Genomic DNA, 20,139 nt, shown 5'->3' with positions numbered 1-20,139 from the left:
TGTGTGTGTGTATGTGTGTGTGTGCGGGGGGGGGGCACCAAACGAGAGGAAGAATGCCAGGAGGAAGGGGAGGTAGAGACACACCTCGACACAAGGCTGGGGAAGGGGGTGGGGGTTATGGTGGTGCTGGAGTGAGGCGGTGTTGTGTCGTCCTCCGCTGGCACTCCTGCACTTGGTTGTTGTCTTCCTGTTCCTTGTTTGTAGGTTGTCCCAGACGAACCTTCACAAGGCAAGAGACGCGCAGGGCAACAGCGACGAGGCAGTAGTAGATGAAGCGAGAAAAGAATTGGAAAAGGTGCTGAGAAAGCGAAATAAAATGATGAGAGGTGTCATGTAACACGCAAGACCGGCCACGCACATCCACCCCCACAGAAAATAGATACGGACACGCACAAGGAACGCGAACGTACTTTCCACTGCTGCAGGTGCTGGATCTCCTCTCTCACCCACACTCGCTCGCTTGCTGCCGCGCTTGCCTTGTCTCCCTCTCTCTCCATGTCCTCTTCCTGCACGCGCACACACAAACGCATGGCCGCCGAAGCTGAAGGGAAGAGATGATGCGCATGTGAACAAAAAAAAAACATAGCAAATGCGCGACGGAACGACAAGAGCGAAGCACCACCACCAGCAGCATCAGCCAGCATTGGTACGAAGAGGAAAGCAGCCCACGCATCAGCTACAGCCAGGTTACGTGCATGCTCATGCTTCTCGAAGGGTACTCCCCTCTCTTCTCGGGGAGGTGCAGGTCTGCCAGCGGCCGCGCACCTGGTAGCTTCATGATGGAGTGGTCCTTGAGGGCAGAAATGCGTGATCTCACTCCCATTCACTCCCTCGGTTCAACCAGTAGCGGCGCGGCTACGTGTCACTCGATGGGGGCTGCGGAAAATGGGGTGAGGGGAGGGGAGTGGATCCGGTTGCCTCATGCACATCCCTGTGTCTGCGTTGGTGTGTGTATGCGTTCTCTACTTTCATTGTTTTTTTTTAACTTGTATGCCAATGAACAACTCAAAAGGAGAGAAGAAATCACAAATGAAATCGAAACGGAGAAAGTCAACGACACGCCGCAAGCGCCTCCGCGTGCAGAGATGATGATGTGCGTGCGTTGGCGGGTGGTGTGTTCGTATGCACGAGTGCACGTGAGGGTGGGTGCCACGGAGGTGGCGCTACTGCTGCTCATGTCGCCTTTTTGCACCGACAAAAAGCGGCCGGCTGTCCTAAGAAACCCCACTCACACACGCACACACACACACACACACACACAGGCGCGCACATTCTTTTACTTCTTCTGGAATGCTGCCACCTCGGCGCGCTGGGCGTGCACCTTCCGGGTGTGCTTCTTGGAGTGGTCACGCTGGCGCAGCGCACGGCGGTTCGAGGCGATAAGGCGCAGGTACTCACGGCGCTCAGCGGCAGACGCGCGCACCTTGGCGATGGCATCCTTGGCCTTCTTGGCACGGCGGGCCTTGACCCTCGGCGTGATCAGACGCTGGATCTTCGGGGCCTTCAGCCGGTCCTTCTTGCCGCTCTTCACGACGCGGCGGCGAACAACGTACTTGCGCACGTCTTCGGTGCGGGACAGGTTGAAGAGCTTGCGGATCTTGCTCGCGCGCTTCGGACCCAGACGGCGGGGAGCCGTGGTGTCCGTCACACCCTCGATCGGCTGGTCACCGACCTTGGAGATGGTCACGTTCACCAGCGCGATGTCGCTCGCGAGCACGCAGCCGCGAACGTTCTTGCGGCGGCGCTCACCCTGGTAGCCGCGGAAGGTGTTGAAGCCGATCGCACCGCGCTTCACCAGCAGCGACACACGGCTGGAGGCAAGCACGCCAGGGACCATCGGGAAACCATCCTTGTCCGAGCCACCGCGCAGGCGGAAGATGTAGCCCTTGAACTCGCTACCAAAGATGGCGCCGTCCACCTCGTTGCCGAGGCGGTAGTCCTGCAGCTGCACGCGGCGGAGCACCTCGTCCGAGATCTCGAACTGCTTCACCGTCCCGTTGCGGGGGTACGCGATGTTGAGCTTCATCTTTCTCTAACCGTTATCGAAGTCACTCTGCGGTGAGAGGAGAAGAGAAGGAGAGAGACAAAGAGGTGGGAAAAGAGAAGGGGAGAGAAGGAGGTAAAGGAGGCACTCATGTGTCCGTTTTGGCGGGTGCGCGGTGTGGGGGTGCGCGAGAGGGCTCGGAGACATGTCGCCCACGCCTTCCTCGCAAGGCGCCTGATCGCTTCGGTGCATGCGCCTGCTAGAAGCCAAACACCACAGGAGCACACAAACAAGGGAGTTGCCCTGTGTCACGGCTGAACGCGAACGCGCAGGGAGCTCGGTCCGACGAGGAAGACTGTCACATGCCCACTTCCTCCCTACTCGGTTAGGTGCCTTACAATTTCGGTTTCGTTTGCTTTCTTCGGCCGCGCAAGAAACGATGCGGTTACTTTGTTATGCTGTTTACGCGCTCTTCGACAAGGCGGTACTGAGCGATCTCGCTCTCACGGCCCTTCGCATCCTGCGGCCATGGCAAGACGACAGAAACGCACGAGAGATGCAAAAGGACAGAGAGAGTGCCTCGACATCGCCGTGAGCCTCTCCCGCTCCCCCCTCCGCCCCACCCTTCAGTCACTACAGCTGCGCTAGCCTCGCCTCCTCACTGAAACCACCAGTTCTCCCCTCCCTCGAGGCAAAAAAAAGGCATAAGAGAATGAGCTTCAGGCGGGAATAATCCAATCGAGAAAGCAGAGAAACACGCGTGCACACAAGAGATGGGGAGGCAGGGAGGGGAGTGGGGAGTGATGCAAGAGAGAGGACGAGAGGGAGAGGCGTGTATGGTAGCGAGGCGCATACCAGCGCTTAAAACAAAAGGATAAAGCAAGAGCGGAGTGCACAGACGCGGTGTAGCACAGCGCCTCTAGACGGAGAATCATCGCGCAAAGAGAAAAAAACGCTCTTCACAAGAACAGAATCAGCACAGAAGCAGCGCACTGTGTGTATGCGTGTATGTTTGTGTGTGTATGTGTGTGTGTGTGGAAAGGGGAAAGGGGGGGAGAACGCAGTGGCCACAAAAAAAAAAAATGCAGCGCTGCCGTGCGGCATGCACGCTTTTCTGGGGCGGCGCAGTGGGTAGCAAGAAAGGAAGAAGGGGGCTGCGCTTGGGGAAGCAGCCAAACAAGAAAAAGGGACAGCGAGAGCCAGGAGCGGCAATACCGACACATACAACACGCAACACACACCAGAGAAAAACAGAGAGACAGACACATCATGCTAATAAGAACACGGATGAAGTGGGTGACCACACTCGGAGTACGTCACGTGCTGCGGCGAGGAGAGAGTGTCGGGATGCGAAGCAGAGGTAACGTATAACGCCCGTGCTCCTAGGCGCACACATACGCGTGAGCACAAAAGCCCCTCCCTTGACGTCGCTCGCCCCACCCCTCCCTCCCTTCATCCCCTCCCCTTCGTCCTCCTCCCTCCCTCGACTGCCCTCACGAGCGGCGTGGCTTTCATGTCACCATGTGACCACCCCTGTGCGAAGCCACGGGCCGAACACGGCGCCTGTGCCTCTGCCGGTAGAGTGGTCCTGGTAAATTCCAGCAGACCCGACATCCACCACCATTCCCCTCCCCGCCACATCGACACGGCGGTTCAGCAAGCAGTTTGCGAGTTCGGCCGTCGCGTAGCTTGCGAGAGAAGTTGCGGGGCGCATGCTGGCGAGCACCAGTGCCTGAACAAGTTTGTTCTCAGGGGTGCGTACAAGCGCAGTGGTTGCCGCAGCCGCAGAGCCCTCCGAGTCGTGGCGGGTGGGCGCAGCAACACCGTCATGATGCTCGCCCTCGACACCGCCGCGGATGTGGCGGTCCCTAGCGGGCGCGTACGAGGGTGTAGTGACTTTAAGATCAGCATTGCCGTAGATCTCGAGCCGGCGCCGGTACATCCGGTAGACCGCTTGCTTCTCCGACTCAGTCACAGCCTCTGCGTCGGCAAAGGGTGGTGCGCTGGAAGATGGGGAAGACGTGCTCGAAGCTACGACTGGGGCAGGTGTCGGGGAGCCTGGCGGGGCACACACCGCCAGGTAAAGCGACCCGAGCAAGGGTAAGGTGTAGTATCGCAGATCCACCTGATCACCTTTCACCAACGAAACCCCCAGTTGACTGCCCTCGCGAATGTAACCGTGCCCTAGGAGGGTTTGCAACACGGCGCGCAGCTCCGCGTGTGGGAGCTCCTGGAGGAGCAGCTCGAATTTGTGTGCACGCACGGCGGTTCGCTCACGCAGCTCGCGACGCCACTTCGGCTCGGCAACGCGCAGTGGGAGGCTGTTCTTGCGGCTGGAGCACAGCTCCAAGAGCGACGTGAGGAGGCGCACAGCCGCCTGCACCGTGCCGTCCACTTCCGATAGCGCATCCTCACGCCAGCGCCACGACGCGGCACCGCTCGAGTTGGCCGCTGCGCGTTCGAGGAGAGCCTGCTCCTCCTCCAGCCTCGCCGCCTTACACTCTCTCTTGCCCTTCGCCGGTGCTACGCCGTCGGAGGAGAGCGCTGCGCCAGTCTTCAGAGCCCTCCGCGTGGAGGCGACACCATTTTCAGCGACGGCGTCGGTGGCCGCCGGAGCAGGCAAGCAAGGAATGGGCTCTTCACAGAGAGAATCAACGACCTGGCGCACAGCACCGACGAGCTGCTTCATGTGAACTTCTCGATACGTGTCTTTGGCAGCCACCATGACGGTTTTTAAGGGCTGATCGGCCGGAACCAACGATGCCGCCAGCGCGTAGATGCTGCTCTGAGACAGCAGCAATGACAGATTGTGAAGATAATGCACATAGCTGTCTCTGCTGCGCACTTGCGCGCTGGAGGTCAGGAGGTATTGCAACATGCGTGCGTACAAGACAGCGTTCACTGCAACGGTCGGCACAAACGATAGGGTCTGTGGGAAGCCACTCCAAGGCCGCCGTGGCCGCGACTGCATGTGCTTAAGGTGCTCCACTAGATTCATAGCCAGCTTCTCACCTAGGCGGCCCTCCTCCAAAAGCTGAGGTGGGAAAGAGGAGAGGAGCTCCGCCTGGGTGGACGCCAGGACAGGTATGGTGGCGCCGCACAGCGCCTTTGGTGTATCGCGGCATGCGCCAGCCAAGAGTCGCGCCGCACTGTGTACTTCCTTTGACGCGATGAGACAGTGCAGATGCCACGAAACGCGCTTCTCGCGAAGGTCAGCGGGCATGAGGCCGCTGGACCACACCACCACAGCTGGCGAGGCGGCCACGGCGTCGAGCGAGAAGAGGGGCAGCGACGGCGGCTGAGCACTGGGTTGGGTAAGCTGCATCCAGAGCGACAGCCACCAGGTTTCCCGAGTGTGGCCTGCAGCGAAGGAAGCGCAGTCATCCTTGCTACGCTCGGCAGTCAACGAGTGAGACGCGCAGAACGCGGCCAGGGCCACCCCAGCGGCGTCGAGAGAAACGCGACTGGCCTCAGCCGCGAGGCGCAGCGCTGTTTTGGACGACGGCGCCAGCGCCACCCCGCAGAGGAGCGTGAGCCACTTGAGCAAAGGCAGAGAAGGCGATGACGCCGAGCGGCACGCGCCTTGGGTGGGAAGCCGGGCAGCAATGCGGCGCAGGATGCCCGCGGCCGTGACACGCAGCGGCGACGCCGCTGCCCAGACGTCTCTCACTTCCTTGGCTGCCTCATCGGCGCCTGCCACCTTCCCCGTGTCCACCGGTGCACGGCTGTGTGCAATTGGCATCGCCGCCGTCCCAGTAGCAGCAAAGCGTGCCGACACCCAGGGCGGCCAATCCGACGGGCTCAGCGCCACCGCCACACAGGCGCATGCCGCTGCCGCGAATGAATCAGCTTCCCCCTCGATGTTGGAGAGCAGGCGCTCCAGCTCACCGCTTGACGCACCGACGGAAGTCTGCTGCTCACGTACAAGCGCGCAAAAGATGCGGTACGCGTCCCGCGTGCCGAGCGCGTGGCGCAGCGTCTCCTGTGTAGGCGTCGCCGGCTTTGTGCGCGTCGCCAGAACGTTCGCAGACGGCGCCGCCAGCACGACGGCGAGTGAGGCGGTTGAGTGGATGATGTCCACCTCCGCTAAAGCAGGTGACTGCGCCAGTGACTCATGTGCGGCCGGTGCAGCCGCTAGGTCAAGACAGGGCCCCTGCACACGCTGGAGTGAGGACGGAGGAGAGGAGTGAAACCCTCCCGTGAGAAAGCGAGGGCGCCGAATGCACAGCACGGCCTGCCAGTGCCCTTTCCTCCCGAGCATGGCTTGCTTTTAGTCACCAGAGCGGAGGAATGTTTAAGAAGCGCAGGTGATTCGCAGGTACGATGCGGCGTGGGGAGGGGCACAGTCACATCCTACGCGCGATGCCCTGCTCCGAAGCCCTTTCCCTTGTTGAGAAAGACGCTTGCACCACAGTCCGCCGCGGCAGCAGCGAGTGCGCCTGTGCGTGCGTGGTCGACTCTGTGCGTGTGTGTGTGTGTGTGTGTGTGTGTGTGTGTGTGTACAGTGCAAAGAGTTCACACGTACCCCTTGAGGTCGTTGCCAACCCTCACACGAGCCCTAGAAAAGAGGAAAAAGTGGAAGAACACGTCCAGCGGTGTGAAAGTCGGCAAGAGAGCAGAAGTAGGCAAGGGGTGCGGGGTGTTAGATTACAGAGGGAGCAAGCGCCACTAGCAAACGGTGCTGCATCCACGAAGGTGCAAACTGCTTTTCTCGCTGTCTTGCCTTTCCCAGTGAAGCATGCAAGAACGCGACCCCTCCCCTACTCACCTCGATATCTGTCTCGCAGGCCGTAGACGGAGAAGACCATCTGCAGGCTGAATAATAAGCGCCTGACGCCTGATGACCACAAAGACGACGCCAAAACGAGCGATATTCCCTCGCAGTACGTCGCCGCGCAACGCATGCAGTCACCCGCCAGTCGAATCCAGCTCCACTCCCTCGTGCGGCTTTCGACGATTGTATACCTACGTAGCTGTGCGCCCAATAGATTTCCTTTTTTTTTTCGATTGATATTAGACAACTCACCCGTCGGTGTGTGTGTGTGAGAGAGAGGGGGGTTACACGCGCTTTATCAACTCGCTCACTGAGCGAGTGTGTGGGGAACGCATCGGTGCGCACGTATTACGGTGAGCGGCACACATACAGACCTAGACAGGCACGCTTATTCGAGAAACAAGAGAAAAAAACCGTTGTCGTCATTCGCATGAGCGAGGCGCCTTGTACTTAGCGAGATTCACACACAGCAAGTGGGCCCTCCGCAGTGGGTGTGGTACCCGGTTAACGGCATGCACCTCCACAAGAGGGTGGACGACGGGGGAGTTCGCTGCCGGGAGGAGACACTCCTAACTAGCAACCGAGATGTGGAGTGAAAGGGACTAAAAGCAGGGGAGCGGCAAGGCACAGCTTCGCCGCTGCTGTCTCTCTCTCTCTCTCCCTCTCTCTCTCTCGTCCTTCCACCTCGCTACAGCGCGTTCAGTCTCGCCATGAAGACCTGCGGTGCCAGAGAGGCCCGACGTGCCTGCTCCACAACCGTCTTGGCCCTCAGCAAATCTTTGGATACCGTGCGCTCGAACAGCACATACGCCACCCAGTCCTCGGCGTTGGCCCGCTGCACCTCCGCTGTCGACGCCTTGAAGCACGCGCTCGACGTCGTACCTGCCTGCTGTGCAAGCTTCTTGGCCGATGTACCGTCGTACACAAGCGGGAGAAAGGACTCGGGGTGTTTGGAGACGCTGTACAACTGCAGCAGCGCCTCATATGCCTCTCGCGCCGCCTGCACAGCATCGCGGGCGACCTTGTCGGGCAGAGACACGTTGCCTGCTCGAGTAGATACAGCTGTCGCAGGTGCGCAGGCCGATCGAAAAAGTGCAACGCCCTCCAAAAATGGAAGCACGCAGTGCGTCTGCGCGAAACGGGGCAGCGGCTGACACCGCTGCGCCAGCGTCAGCAGCCCTTGCACGTCAGCGATCCGAGCCTCTGCGAGGTTGCTCTCGGCGCGCTGCAGTGTCTCGGCAACGGTGTCACGGGTGCACACTCGGCGTCCCAGCCAGGAGAACAGTCGACACCGCAGCAGCGAGGTTACTCCCTCCAGCCGCACCCACTCCTCTTCGCGGCTGAGCGCGCTGTGTGGCACCCCACTCAAAAAGTACAGCCCAGCTGCGGCAAAGCTCGAAAGCTGCATGCTGGAGGACGACGACGCCGCATACTTGCACCTCGCTGCTACGCCTTTACCGCTGGTCTCACTGTCGCAATCTTCGTCGCTGTCACTGCCACTGCGGCCACTGCGCGAGACCGCCGCTTGAGCCGAGGGAGCTTTCGCCCTCAGCTGCGTCGGACACTCCAACTTCTCCAAGGCGCTGAAAACGCGCCAAAGAGAGAGCGGGAGCCGCGCTGGTGCAGTTGTACCCGCGACTGGGACAAACTGCAGTGCGCTGGATCGATTCAGCAGCACGTCTTTTGCCTTGGCCCACGCATCTTCACTCGCAGCGTCGCTGCTGCCACTCTTCGGCACCCTTCTCCTGTTGCCGCTGCTATTTTTCTCCGCAGAAGCGGGCATGTCCACAGAAGGCAGAAGACCGTGCTGATGTAGTAGCTTCATCGCCGCCAGGTGACGGCGCGTTCGCGAAGCAGCCAGTGCGTCGCCCGAGTCACCCCCCTCCTCCTGCTGCCCACGCAGCAGCGCCTCCTCCTCCTTCCACCACACGATGAAGCGCTCCACGTCCTCCGTGGTCATCGCGGCGGCGGTCTTGAGCGGCGAGAACGGCGGCGCGCTGGCAGAGCCCCCGACACCGCCACAGGCGCCTTGCACCAGCGCATCCCTGTCCTCCGCCTGCAAGAATTGCTCCAGCTGCACTACCGACCACGTCATAAGCGCCGCAGCACCGGCGGTGCCGGCGAGGGCCTCGTGTCTAGCGCGCGACTTGGCAGGCGGGTGCATGTCAGCCGCCGAAGCCACCTCTCTCAGCAGCCTCTCCGTGCGCTCCCGCGGCTCCGTGACGCAGTCTTGTAGGGTTGCCTTGTCGAGTTGCAGCTGCCCCAGAAGCCACTGCGCCGCCACCGCAATATCCAGTGTTGTGTGTGTCTGCCGCAGGTCTCTCCTCTTGCTTTTGTTGGTTGTCGTCGTCGACGCTGCGGTGTCGGCAGCAGCGGTTGCCGGGGTTCGCAGCAGATGCGTGCACACCCGCGACACACCCTCAGCCGACACGGCGGCGACGCGACGCAGGGCCTCTGCAAAAGCCCGCCGCACAGCCGGAAAGCGTTTCGTCGAGTCCGTGTCAGCTGCCACGATGCCGGGCAACTCCGCCAGCGCCGACATCGGCGTGAACGAAAACACCAAAAGTGAAACGACTGCCTTGACAGCAGCACGACGGCGGTCCTCTCGTGACGGGGTCAGAGGTAAGGCTCCGGCAGTCGGCTGCTGCTGCTGCTGCCCCTGCTGGTCTCGCCGCTTCGAGGACAAGACGCTTCCGCTGCCGCCGTTGGCGAGGTAGGTGGTGGTGTCCACGATGGCCGTTGTGTACCGGTTCATGGCCAGATCCTCCAGGGCGAGATAGTGCGCAAAGACAGTGTCAATGCTGTGTCGGTGACGCCATTGCGTGCGCACACGGAGCCGCTGCTGGTCGGATGCAATGGTGAGGGAGGATGAGGCCGACGCGCCGCGAGCGCCACAGACGCGTGCTGCCTCTACTGTCACGTCAGCGGACCCGCTGCAGGCCTCGGCCATCTTGCGTGCCGCCGTCGTCACCGCAAGCTCCACCACCTCGCGTGCGAAGGCGTAGGCGCCCGCGTCCGCCAGCAGCTGCTCTAGCAGCACCGCCCCACTGGCAGGGCTGTCAAATGCCTCCTCCACAACTGTCTTAGCTAAAGCAAGGTCGAGCAGCACGTGAGCCATATCCTCGTTTTCGGCCCGCAGCTTCGGCGCTATCGCCGACGTGGCCTCCTCCCCCTCAGCTGCCGCCACAGCATCGTCGGCGCGGTTCTCTTCGTCACCGTCCTCGGCCGCCTTCGCTGCGCGCTTGCGCGCCTTACGCACCTCCTCGCGGTGCTCGGCCAGCAGCCCTTCGAGGAGACGTTGGACAAACTGTAGCTCCACACGCAACGCGCAGGCCCACACCACGGGTTCTGACGACATGGTCAGCAGCGCCTGCTGGATGATTGCCCGGGCGTTGTCTGTGTTGCGCTGCGAGAACCCCTGCCATTCCGCCGCCTCTACCCAGATGTCACTGCGCCGCGGGTGCATCACCATGAGCTCACCGTAGAGGTTGCTGAGGCTGCCATTGCGCTGGAACCGCTTCATAAATAGCACGCACTCCTGCCGCAGTGCTTCGTGCTCTGCCTTGTTGCGCAGGTGCTTGAGGCCGATCTTGTAGATGCCCTCGATGCGGTCAACGATGTCCCAGCGGTGCTGCAGGTTGAGCTTCGTGTAGATGCAGTACTCCCGGAGGCGCTTCTCGAGCCCCAGCTCGTACGTGATGGCCCCGCGTACATCGAGGAGGAGAAGAGGCTTGGCAACGAGACGGAACTCCCAGTGCTGACGCTGCCGTGACACCTCGACCGTCTCTTCGCGCGTGAGGAAGCCACTCGTGTAATACTCATCGAGGGCGGGGACCAGCTTCTCCAGTCTGGTCTCGATGGCGCGTGCTCGGGCCATGGCGAAGGTTAGCTAAACCGGTTGTGGAAAGGATGCAAACCAGCAGACGGGTCTCTGGTGACAGAAGAGCTGCGGTGAGCGGCCAGGCGTTGTGCAGCTGCCCCCGTGTGTCCACTGCTTCGCCTCGTCCGCTTCGGGTGCACGGGCAAGCAAGCGAGTGAGGGCGTAGCGCAAGCTCGATGTGCAAGAACACTGAAGCCAAAACAATAACGCACGCGCACCCACAAAAACACGTCCCGCGGTATCACAACGCCGCTTACGTGTGTGGTCGATAACGACGAGCTCGTGCCTGTGTGGGGCCGGATACACTCTTCGCTGTCACTACGCCGCCAGTGCCGGAAAGGGGTGTATTGTGTGTGTGCGCGTGTGTGTATGTTTGCACGCGCGCACAACGCGTGCGGCGAATCCGCACCCGTTTTGCGATTGTCGAAGCATCAGAGAGAGAGAGAGAGATCAGAGTACGTGATTGAACATAAATATGTATTTAAGGAGGAGGAAAGGAGAACGAGGTTGAGTGTGTGTGCAGTCGCGAAAGCATGCAGCCAGTCCGCTGCTGCAGTTCATGAGGCTGCCGCCGATGGTGACGGCGAACGGCACGGAAGGCGCCTAGAGCAGCCTGCACAGGCCCTTCTCCCCACCCCAACAAAAAAGCTGGGAGGATAAGCGATGCCGCCATAAGCACTTGGGCGAGAGGTGCTGGCAGCAGAGAGGTACGCTACCCATAAGTCGACCGCACACACATCCCCCTAAACCCCCTCATCTCCGCCGCCCTAGTCGGCCAGAAAGCTGTCCCATGCGATCCGTTCTCACTCTGCCGCTTCGGTTTCCGTTTCTTGTCCACACGCACGTCAGAGCCGCAGCATTCCTCTCCTCTCCTCCCTTGCGCCCCACCTTGCTCAGACATGGGCACGCGCAGAAGGGCAGACAGACAGAGAGGGAGAGGAGGAGGGTAGATCGAAGAGGGAGAGGGTGAGCGCAGACACCAGCAGTGAATGGAAAACCCGTAGAAGGCAAAGGGAAAAATAAAAACTGCAAAGATGTCGAGCACACCACGTGCAGCAGCGATACACAGATATGCACATGCACTCCCGTTTGCCCATACGCATGGGAGGCCATCACTCCCCGAGAGCGCGCCGAGCTCGGCGTGCAGGGCACGGCAGTGCCAGCCCTCAGCGCCGCTCCCAGAAGCCGCTGAGGTCCTCATCGCCGAAGGGAACGGCGCGCTGCCCATGACGGCGGCGCAGCTCCTCCTGATACTTGGCCTCTGCCTCGCGTCGCTCTCGCTTCTTGCGATCTATGACGGACTCGTTCGGCGGCGGCGGCGACGGCGGCGGAGTCGACGCCGGCGATGCGTGGTCCCCTGGCTGCTCACGCGCCGCCTGCTGAGCTGCTTGCGCGTAGCTGTAGGCGTCGCCACTACCTTTGTGGGCTGAAGCGTACTCTGGGTTGAAGTTGGCGGCCCCGGCGTCGGCGCTGCCGCCGTAGTGGCCGTAGCCCTTCAGCGGATCGAAGCCCGGCTCCGTGCGGTTCATCACAGTCTCCTTCATCTTCTCCATCGCCCGCTGCGCACGGATGTTCTCAAGCGACTTGCGCATCATGTTGAGGCTCTCAGCGTCTTTGCTGTCGACTGTTTCGTTGAACAGAGAGCGCATCTCGGAGCTCACGTTGTAGTCCCACACATCCTTGTTCTTAAACTCCTCCACGTTCGCGTACACGCCGGTCGGGCTGTAGTCCTTCCGCTCGCCTTGCATTACAGGCTTGCCGGTCGTCGTGGTTGACATGAAGGAGTCGATGTCACCTGGGCGGTCGCCGTTCGTCTTGGCGGTGTTCATGTCGTAGCCCAGCGCGCTCTCCTGTGTTTCTTGGTTAAAGGCGCCGCTGCGGCCAAAGACGGCGCTGTTCATGTAATCCTCCTCCGTCACCCATTTCTCCTCCATATGCCAGAGCGAAACAGGGACAGGGATGTGGCGGGCCGTGCGGCTCTCGTCCAGCTCCCAGTGTTTGTGCTCCTTCACGCCCCCCTCGGCGCGGCGCCGCTGCTCAAAGCGGGTCTCCTCCTGACTCTGACGCGCAACGGGGTTCTTCATTTGCTTTTCCACCTCCAGCAGGAACTCGAAGACGTCGGACGAGTAAGTGCACATGGCCGTCCCGGCGAGCTCTTTGCAGTCGCTCTCTTCGTGCACCGTCGCCGTCAGCATGCCGACACATTTGCCGTTGCGCATCACGACGGAGCCGCACATGCCCATCTGGATGCGGCCACGATCTGGGTTGTCCTCGAGCGCCGTTGTGTCCAGAAAGAAGTGCTCGCGCGTGACGGCGTGCACGCGAGCGCGGACGCCGGTAGGGATCATGAGAGGCTCTGGCCCCTTTTCCTCGTCAAATAGCGACTCGTGCGCCGACATGCCGTACACCCAGACGTAATCGCCGACCTTCAGCGTTTCGTTGATCTCCAACCGCGGACGTGAAATGTATCCTTCGTTCTGCATCCACATCATCTTCATCTCACCACTGCGCTTCAGATTTTGCTCCGGATGCAGGACACACAGGTCCAGCCGCGGGTTTGAATGCACGAAGACGTGTTGATTTGACGTGAAATGCTTGTACACGGCATTGCCCTGCATCGAGACGAGCCGAATCTGCGTCATGGTGTCCGCCAGAGTAATGTGCGAGACGAATCGGGTTGGCCCCTGCGGGGGGTAGTAGTTGGGGTAGTCCCACGGCGTGATCACGTGCGCGCAGGTGATCACGTGCGTCCAGTGCCCGCTGTACTGCGCGAAATTCGGGCCGGCTGTCTGGCCGAGCCAATCGACCTGGAAGCACGTCGCGTCCATCAGCCGCCGCCACCGGTCCGTCTCCTTGTGCCGCCATTTAAACCGGGTTTGCACCGCCATCGAGTAAGGCTGGAACCTCGCCAGCACGACAGAGCTGCGGCGCAGCATGGCCACTCTGATGGGCTTTGTTCTCGCTGCTCTCTCTGCTGAACCTGCCCATCAAAGGTCGAGTGTGCACGCGGAAGCGGGTATGCTTTCAAGTGTACTGTCCCGGCCCATGGTACACCGGGTGGGGGAGAAAAAAAAAGAGGCGGTGCAAAATATGCGTGAGAGTGAGCGATGCCGAGAAAGGGTGACGAGCCATCCGCAGTTCGTGGACCTGGGTGAGCACGTACACGGTGGACCTAAGGGACGTGGCCTCTACCGTAGGCGGATATGGGAGGCGAAACGGAAAGGATGAATCCTGGAGACTGTGCCCCCACCCCTCTCTCTCTCGCTCACTCCCTCCCTTCCCCACATCGCCACCCGCCTCGCCCTGCCGCAACTTTCCAGTCTAACAGAGATCACCTGCTGCGTAGCGTCGTCACACAAATGTGGCCTCCTCAGAGAGAGAGAGGGAGACACCGCAAGCCCGACAACACGGACACCTCGAACGGATGCTGCACTTGATCATTTTGGCCCTCTTCACGCACTCTTGGTGCCTCAACGTCCTGCCCCTCAGCCTGCGCAGTGAGTCGCACCCAAGAGAGAGAGAGAGAGAGACGAGTGGGGAAGGCCGAAGACCCTTTCGCTGAAGCACCGCATTCCTGATCGGCCGTTTGCCGTGAGAGAGGAAGACCGACGGAGCGTGAGGGGCGGGAGGAGTAAGAGAGTGAGGCACAAGGACAAAAGATAGGGGGTCCAGTATTGGGACCACCCCGTGAAGAAAGTGGTGAGACGAACACAAAAAAAAGTAGCGGGGAGGAGGGAACAATCACCTGATACAGCTGGAAGCGGAAACGCAACGCACTCGTCACTTGGCTCATAACCGACGCAGGAGCACCACCGCACGCGGGCAGAGACTCTTCACGTCGCCGAAGCGCGTCTCCCCTTCGCGCCACACCAGCGGTGCTGGCGGGAAGCCCGTGACGAAGCGCACCGTTGACGCATCCGTCGCGTCCGCCACCTCGTCCAATGTCAGCACGAAAAACGTGAGCTGGTCCACAAGATCGCTGCGCAGGAAGCGGCGGTCATAGTGCTTGCCGGACGGACAACGCACACTAATCTGCACCGTCTCGCTAGTGGCCACGTCCGTGGAGGGCTCGTCATGCAACTGACTTTTTGCTGCCTGCTTCGCAGACTCGCGTTGCCGCTGGCGCTCCTCCTCGAGTGCGCGCTGCCGCGCTGCTTCCGCGGCCTGCCGCGCCTCATCCTCTGCCTTGAGTCGCTCGGCAGCAGCGCGCTCCTCGGCGGCCCGGCGCGCTGCAGCCTCCCGCTCCGCAGCCGCACGACGCTCCTCTTCATCCTTGCGCAGCAGCTCCTCGAGGATGGCTCGATCTGCAGCTTCCATTGCAGAGTCAGCCTCGGCTTCAGCGATGCGTGCCCGCTCACGCGCCTCGCGCTCGGCAGCGAGGACGATGCCCTCGGCTAGCTGCCCATCCCAGTCGTCGGTGCACAAGCGCCACTCGCGGCGAAAGGTTTCGCGGCTGTGGTAACCTTGTAGACGCAGCACTACTGTGTTGCCAACGAGGGCCGCTACAAACGGAAACGCATGGGCGCCCAGCTCCTCCGCCAACAGCGTGCCCTCTGTATCTGCCACGCTCACGCCAAACAGAACGCTGCTCTCGTGCAGCAGGGCAATGATCTCATCCGTGGCCAACACCTCGCGCAGATACGCCTCCGTGTTTTCATGTCGAGGGCTGTGCAGGTACAGGACAAGGTAGCGAGAGTCCTGCTGAGCGTGCCGCTTTGCCTCCTCCAGCGTACCCTGGAAAAAGGGGACCTTGAGCTTGTACGTCTTCTCCACCTCGTGCACGAGCATGGTGGCTGATACGCGTGCGAGGGATGGTGTATCCGCCAAGGTGTTGTTCCGTGCGCTTGCCCTGAAGAATGGCACACACACACACACACACACACACAGGTCGGGGGGTGGAAGGAGGAGAATGCAAAGGATATCAACAAAGGGCAAACGGTGAGCCAGCAGCGGTGGCACAGACACACATGCACGCGCGCACAAAACGGCGTGGGTAAGTACGCCGATGTATATGTATTGCGCAGGAAGTAGGTGTGAAGCAAAAGCTTCCGCGACAACAGAGGAGGAGGGGAAGGGGGGAGGGGGCAAAACGAACAGAGAGAAAGAGAAATGCCGCCCCGTGTTAGGGCACATAACGGTTTGATTACGGTAGACGTGCGTCGGCCCTTCACAGCTGGAAACAAGGTGACAACCAATGGATTACGGCACACCTTGGAGCGGGTTCCTTCCGCGTCTGATGCTCCTCTGCGGAGACAAATGGAGAGGCGCAACGAAACGGGCACGCACTATCGAGTCTTATGTGTGTGTGTGTATGTGTGTGTGTGTGTGTGTTGTGTGTGTGAACCGCGTCTTCGCGTGATGAAAACGTATGCGACCGGTGAATTCGAAACAGGCAAAACGTGCAACGCGAATTCTTTTGTTGTTTGATCGTTGTTTTGTGCTTCTCTTTCCGTGTAGGTGAGCGCGTGTGTTGGCTTCACCGTTCTGTGAGGCACAAAGTAGCACCCCGTGAATGGTTAGGGGAGAGGGAGAAGGGGAAAATGATGAGGAGGCGTAGAGGAATGGCAACAGGGACGAGAGAGGAGATGTGGGAAGAGCAGCACCGAAACGTAAGGTGGCGCAGCAGATGAGGGAGGAGATGAAAAGCGGCAGCGGTCAACGACAACGCCAGCGTGTGCGCCGGTAGGACCAGAGACGCACACGCCGTGGGCTCGTGATGACCTCGAACATACTTCTTGATTATTAGTAGTTGGGAGGGAGGCAATCTGGCTGGTCGCTTGCCTCTTACTCGTCCTTACACGTTCCGTGGTGCAGCCCGAACGCACAAACGAAGGCGCCGTGTCGATGCTGTGGCGCGGAAGTGCGTGTACATGCACCACCGCAAAGCACAACCGTGCGAAGGGAAAGCGCGTCGCAGAGCTCTAAAAATGGGCGCTGAACGAGGATCGGGCAAAGCAGATCAGACGATCACGCTCATACGAAACAGCGCGACGTCGCGGCGCCGAAGGCGAGGTAGAATTGTTTGTGGGGGGGGGGGGTCATACAGATGTAGGTGAATGTGGCTAGAAGTCTCTCCCTCCCCCCTTCATACCCTCCCCCTTTCCCTTTTTTTGCTGTTGCCTTTGTGCAGGTCACACACGTGTGGGCGCGGTCGTGAAGCCCTGTCACCCTCATAACACAACCGCCCCTACATAGAGTTTGCAGAAAGCGAAGTATTATGCGAAATAGAGCACGCGCCCTTTTTTTTTGACAGGGGGAGTGTGGCCCGTTGAGTTCCCAAACTGCTCGAGGAGGCAGCACCGAACATGGCCGGCGACACACGCAACGACGAGGACCTCAATCGCTACACGGCAAAGCTCCTCCGCACCAGGAGAATACGACTCATGCTCGGGGGCAGGTTGGTCTCCGTCTGCGGGAGCAGAAGGTCAGCAGATCGCGGCGGCTCAAACGCAAGGCCGAGTTGGCGAAGGTCGCCCACGCGATTGCCGCAACGCGGTCTGGGCGGTGGCAAGCCTCCCTCAGCACTTTGGGTCGTCCCTTCAGCGCTGACTGCAGGATGGGCGGCTTTAAGCGCCGCTATGGAGAAAGGGCTACTACTTGGATTCTAGACCGGTGCTGCGCCGTGTCCCGGTAAACACCCTACACGCACGGCAATCGTATGAGCCTGACAGCAATCTGTTATGCAGTGGGCGACGGGCAGCGCACAAGCGACCGCTCCGGTTGTTTCCCCCTACCCTCCTCGCTTACTCCGACCCTGGGAGGACCGCCGCCGACGTGCGACGCATACACACGCACACATACACCCACGGATGGACCCAATCGAAATGCAGAGCGCGCAAGCCCCCCTAGGTGAGTACAAATAATGGGGGAACAACGTCTGGCCCTGGCGATACAATGCTTAACGGATAAATGGAACCCGAAGGCGTAGCGAGGGCGCGGTCACGTTGGTTCTCCCTACATGTGAAGGAATACTGAAGAGCGCATATGGCTAGCAGGAGCGCCAACAATGCACATCACGTTGGGTGCATCCCCTCACCTCCTCTCCCTCGCCGGGCGCGCCTCGATGAGAAGACAAAACGGCTATGATTGCTTGCATGTATACTTGGGTACATGTGCTCTATTCGTTTATGGGTGTCGGGCAACCGGCACCCGCGCATCCGTTGAGGTCGTCCCTCGTCGCCTTTTCTCCTCCTGTCCTTGTTCCGCTTGGCTTTTGGTCTTCGTTGCGGACGCGGTGTCGCTCGAAGTGCCCGCCCCGCAGTTGCACCACGACGAAACACGCCGCTGCACGACACACACTATTCCTCGTCATGTGCTCCCTCTGGTGGCCCACAAAGAAGGGGGGCGCGGGTGAGGTGCGAAAGGGCGAAAAGTGCCTGCTCGGGTGCGGCCAAGCGGAAGTCCCGGCACTCTCTCCAAGACAGCTCACACAGACAGCCGTTACTGCCCCCTCTTGTTTGTCGTCGCGTGTGTCTACTTTGTGCCCCCTGCGCGCGCAAGGGTTTGCACGCGACCCGCACCCATTTTCCTTTTGGGAGATGCAAACCAAAGCCATGACCGCACGCTCGCTGCCCTCCATCAAGCCCGTGAGTCGTCGATCTCCCCGGTGGCATCCTTCACGATCCACTCCATGGCTTCCTCTGGAGTGTCGACAAAATGGATCGCGTTGGCCTGGCGGGAAGAGAGCTGGAGAGATTCAATGATGCCATGGCAGCACTTCTCCCACGGGTCACGAAACGCGACGATCACCGGCATTGGAAGGTCGCTGGGGTGTATGGTCTTCTGCACCCAAATGGTCACCAGCTCCTGCAGCGTACCTGTCGTCCCAGGCAGAACGATAAAGTAGCGGGACTGGGTAGTGAGCTGCTCGATGCGGTGCAGCATCGAAGTTGAGTCCAACAACTTGGTCAGGTACTTGTTCCCCTCCGTGAGGCGATCAGGGAACAGCCCCGAGACGACGATGCCGACAACCTCGGCTGACGCGGCAGCAGAGCCTGCCGCTGCCGCATCCCTCACCTCGCGCGCGCCTTTGCTGACAGCCTCCATAGAGCCGCCGTAGCCGCCCGTGATGACAGTGAAGCCGTTCTGAGCGGCAAGACGGCCGACATCCTCAGCCTGCTGCCACCGCGGCGTGCCAACCTCCGTGCGCGACCACCCAAAGACGGCGACCGCGCGCTTCTCCGTGCGCTGGTAGTCCGGAATGAGAGACGGCATGGTTTGTTGCCTTTTCGGCTGATTCGAAGAGTGGACTGGCAAATAGAAGTCTGCAAAAGCCAGCCTTTCGCAACGCCTACACACGCTTTCCCCGACGAGGGGGAGGGGGATGCCAGGGAGGGGAGGGGAGGGGGGGGGGGGGGAAGGGGACTGCGTGTAAAAGAGAGAAGGCAAAAACGGCGGTGGTGACAATGCCGCTGAAGACGGGGAGAGCGGGGCGAAGAGGAGGGGAGGCAAAGCAGAACGAAAAGCACCCAAGACAACGTGAACGAAAAGGAGCGAGCGAGCGAGACGCGTACGCCGCGCATCAGAGATGCGTGCAGCACACCGGGTGACGGAGGTGAAGGTGGTGGAGATGACCAGGCGATTAGCGCCGCAGGCGTGAGCTGGAACCAGAAAAAGAGAGGGAGAGCACAACCACCCCAACGCAGAAGGACGCAGGAAACGTGCGTAGTGATCCGCTGATGCGTGTATGTCGGAGCAGCTGGTGCGTTCGTAGACCGTCGAGGAGGAACGCAAGAAGACAGAAAAGATGGGAGGATGAAAGCAGAAACTCCGATGAAAGAGAGAGAGCCACGAGGCGCGAGCCGCGCGTGGGTGGGGGAAGTAGAGGGGGTGCGACAAGAGCAAGACAAAAAACAAAAAGCGATGAGACAGCTTGGATGAGGACGGCAATATGTGCGTGTTTACCTGTGTCACCGTGTGCGTGTGTGTGTGTGTGTGTGTGTGTGTGTGTGTCCGCCGTACATGTGCACACACGCGCTGATATGTTTGCGTGGCACTGCGCCGACGGAGGGGAAGTATTAAAACAAAGGGGCGGCAGAAGGAGGCAAACAGAAGAAGAAAAAGGGGGAGAGAGAAAAGGCGTGTGTGAGAGTAGAGAGGAGCGTCGCAGAAACAATACAGCCAGCCGGCATGCAGCGCTCGGCTTCAAGAGCACGCACACATGCCATGGAAGTGGCGTGGCACTTCGATTGTGCTGTGCTGGTGTCCGAGTGGAGACCAGTTCTCTAACGACAGGAAAGCGAGAGGCAGCTGCGCGGGACAGTCGCAAGCGACGACCAGAATCCTTTTCTTTCGCTTTTATGTGTGTGTGTGTGTGTGTGAGGAGAGGGATTTAGTGTGCGTGTCACGTCATGGTAACCTCATGTCATGCCGCGCAGCACGATTCTGTGTTGAAGGATGGGTAAAAGAGAATGCGAAAGCGGGCCGACTCGTGTCGTTCGCGTAACACGCGCTCACACAGCTCCTCCCCCTCCTTCGCTGTTGCTGCTCTGCTGAGTCACC

General features: G+C 60.5%; 6 protein-coding genes across 6 annotated transcripts; all 6 read right to left on the bottom strand.

The window, feature by feature from the left end:
* Positions 1 to 1,276: 1,276 nt before the first annotated feature.
* LMJF_35_2010 (putative 40S ribosomal protein S6) lies at positions 1,277 to 2,026 on the bottom strand (the record flags this gene model as incomplete). The annotated part of the gene is made up of 1 exon (XM_003722545.1): positions 1,277 to 2,026. The coding sequence occupies one exon, from the start codon at positions 2,024 to 2,026 to the stop codon at positions 1,277 to 1,279; it is 750 nt and encodes a 249-aa protein (XP_003722593.1).
* Positions 2,027 to 3,500: 1,474 nt separating this feature from the next.
* LMJF_35_2000 (conserved hypothetical protein) lies at positions 3,501 to 6,245 on the bottom strand (the record flags this gene model as incomplete). Its single annotated transcript, XM_003722544.1, has 1 exon — positions 3,501 to 6,245. One exon carries the CDS (start codon positions 6,243 to 6,245, stop codon positions 3,501 to 3,503), a length of 2,745 nt encoding a protein of 914 aa, XP_003722592.1.
* Positions 6,246 to 7,446: 1,201 nt separating this feature from the next.
* On the bottom strand, positions 7,447 to 10,635 carry LMJF_35_1990 (conserved hypothetical protein; the record flags this gene model as incomplete). The annotated part of the gene is made up of 1 exon (XM_003722543.1): positions 7,447 to 10,635. One exon carries the CDS (start codon positions 10,633 to 10,635, stop codon positions 7,447 to 7,449), a length of 3,189 nt encoding a protein of 1,062 aa, XP_003722591.1.
* Positions 10,636 to 11,804: 1,169 nt separating this feature from the next.
* Positions 11,805 to 13,574, bottom strand: LMJF_35_1980 (conserved hypothetical protein; the record flags this gene model as incomplete). Its single annotated transcript, XM_003722542.1, has 1 exon — positions 11,805 to 13,574. The coding sequence occupies one exon, from the start codon at positions 13,572 to 13,574 to the stop codon at positions 11,805 to 11,807; it is 1,770 nt and encodes a 589-aa protein (XP_003722590.1).
* An 853-nt stretch (positions 13,575 to 14,427) lies between these two features.
* LMJF_35_1970 (conserved hypothetical protein) lies at positions 14,428 to 15,426 on the bottom strand (the record flags this gene model as incomplete). Its single annotated transcript, XM_003722541.1, has 1 exon — positions 14,428 to 15,426. One exon carries the CDS (start codon positions 15,424 to 15,426, stop codon positions 14,428 to 14,430), a length of 999 nt encoding a protein of 332 aa, XP_003722589.1.
* A 2,790-nt stretch (positions 15,427 to 18,216) lies between these two features.
* Positions 18,217 to 18,852, bottom strand: LMJF_35_1960 (ribosomal protein L32-like protein; the record flags this gene model as incomplete). The annotated part of the gene is made up of 1 exon (XM_003722540.1): positions 18,217 to 18,852. The coding sequence occupies one exon, from the start codon at positions 18,850 to 18,852 to the stop codon at positions 18,217 to 18,219; it is 636 nt and encodes a 211-aa protein (XP_003722588.1).
* Positions 18,853 to 20,139: the final 1,287 nt, after the last annotated feature.

The sequence above is a fragment of the Leishmania major genome, chromosome 35 (genome assembly GCF_000002725.2).
Source record: "Leishmania major strain Friedlin complete genome, chromosome 35".
Taxonomy (NCBI): domain Eukaryota; phylum Euglenozoa; class Kinetoplastea; order Trypanosomatida; family Trypanosomatidae; genus Leishmania; species Leishmania major.
The sequence above is the reverse complement of the archived record's forward strand: the minus strand, read 5'-3'. Positions and strand labels throughout refer to the sequence as shown.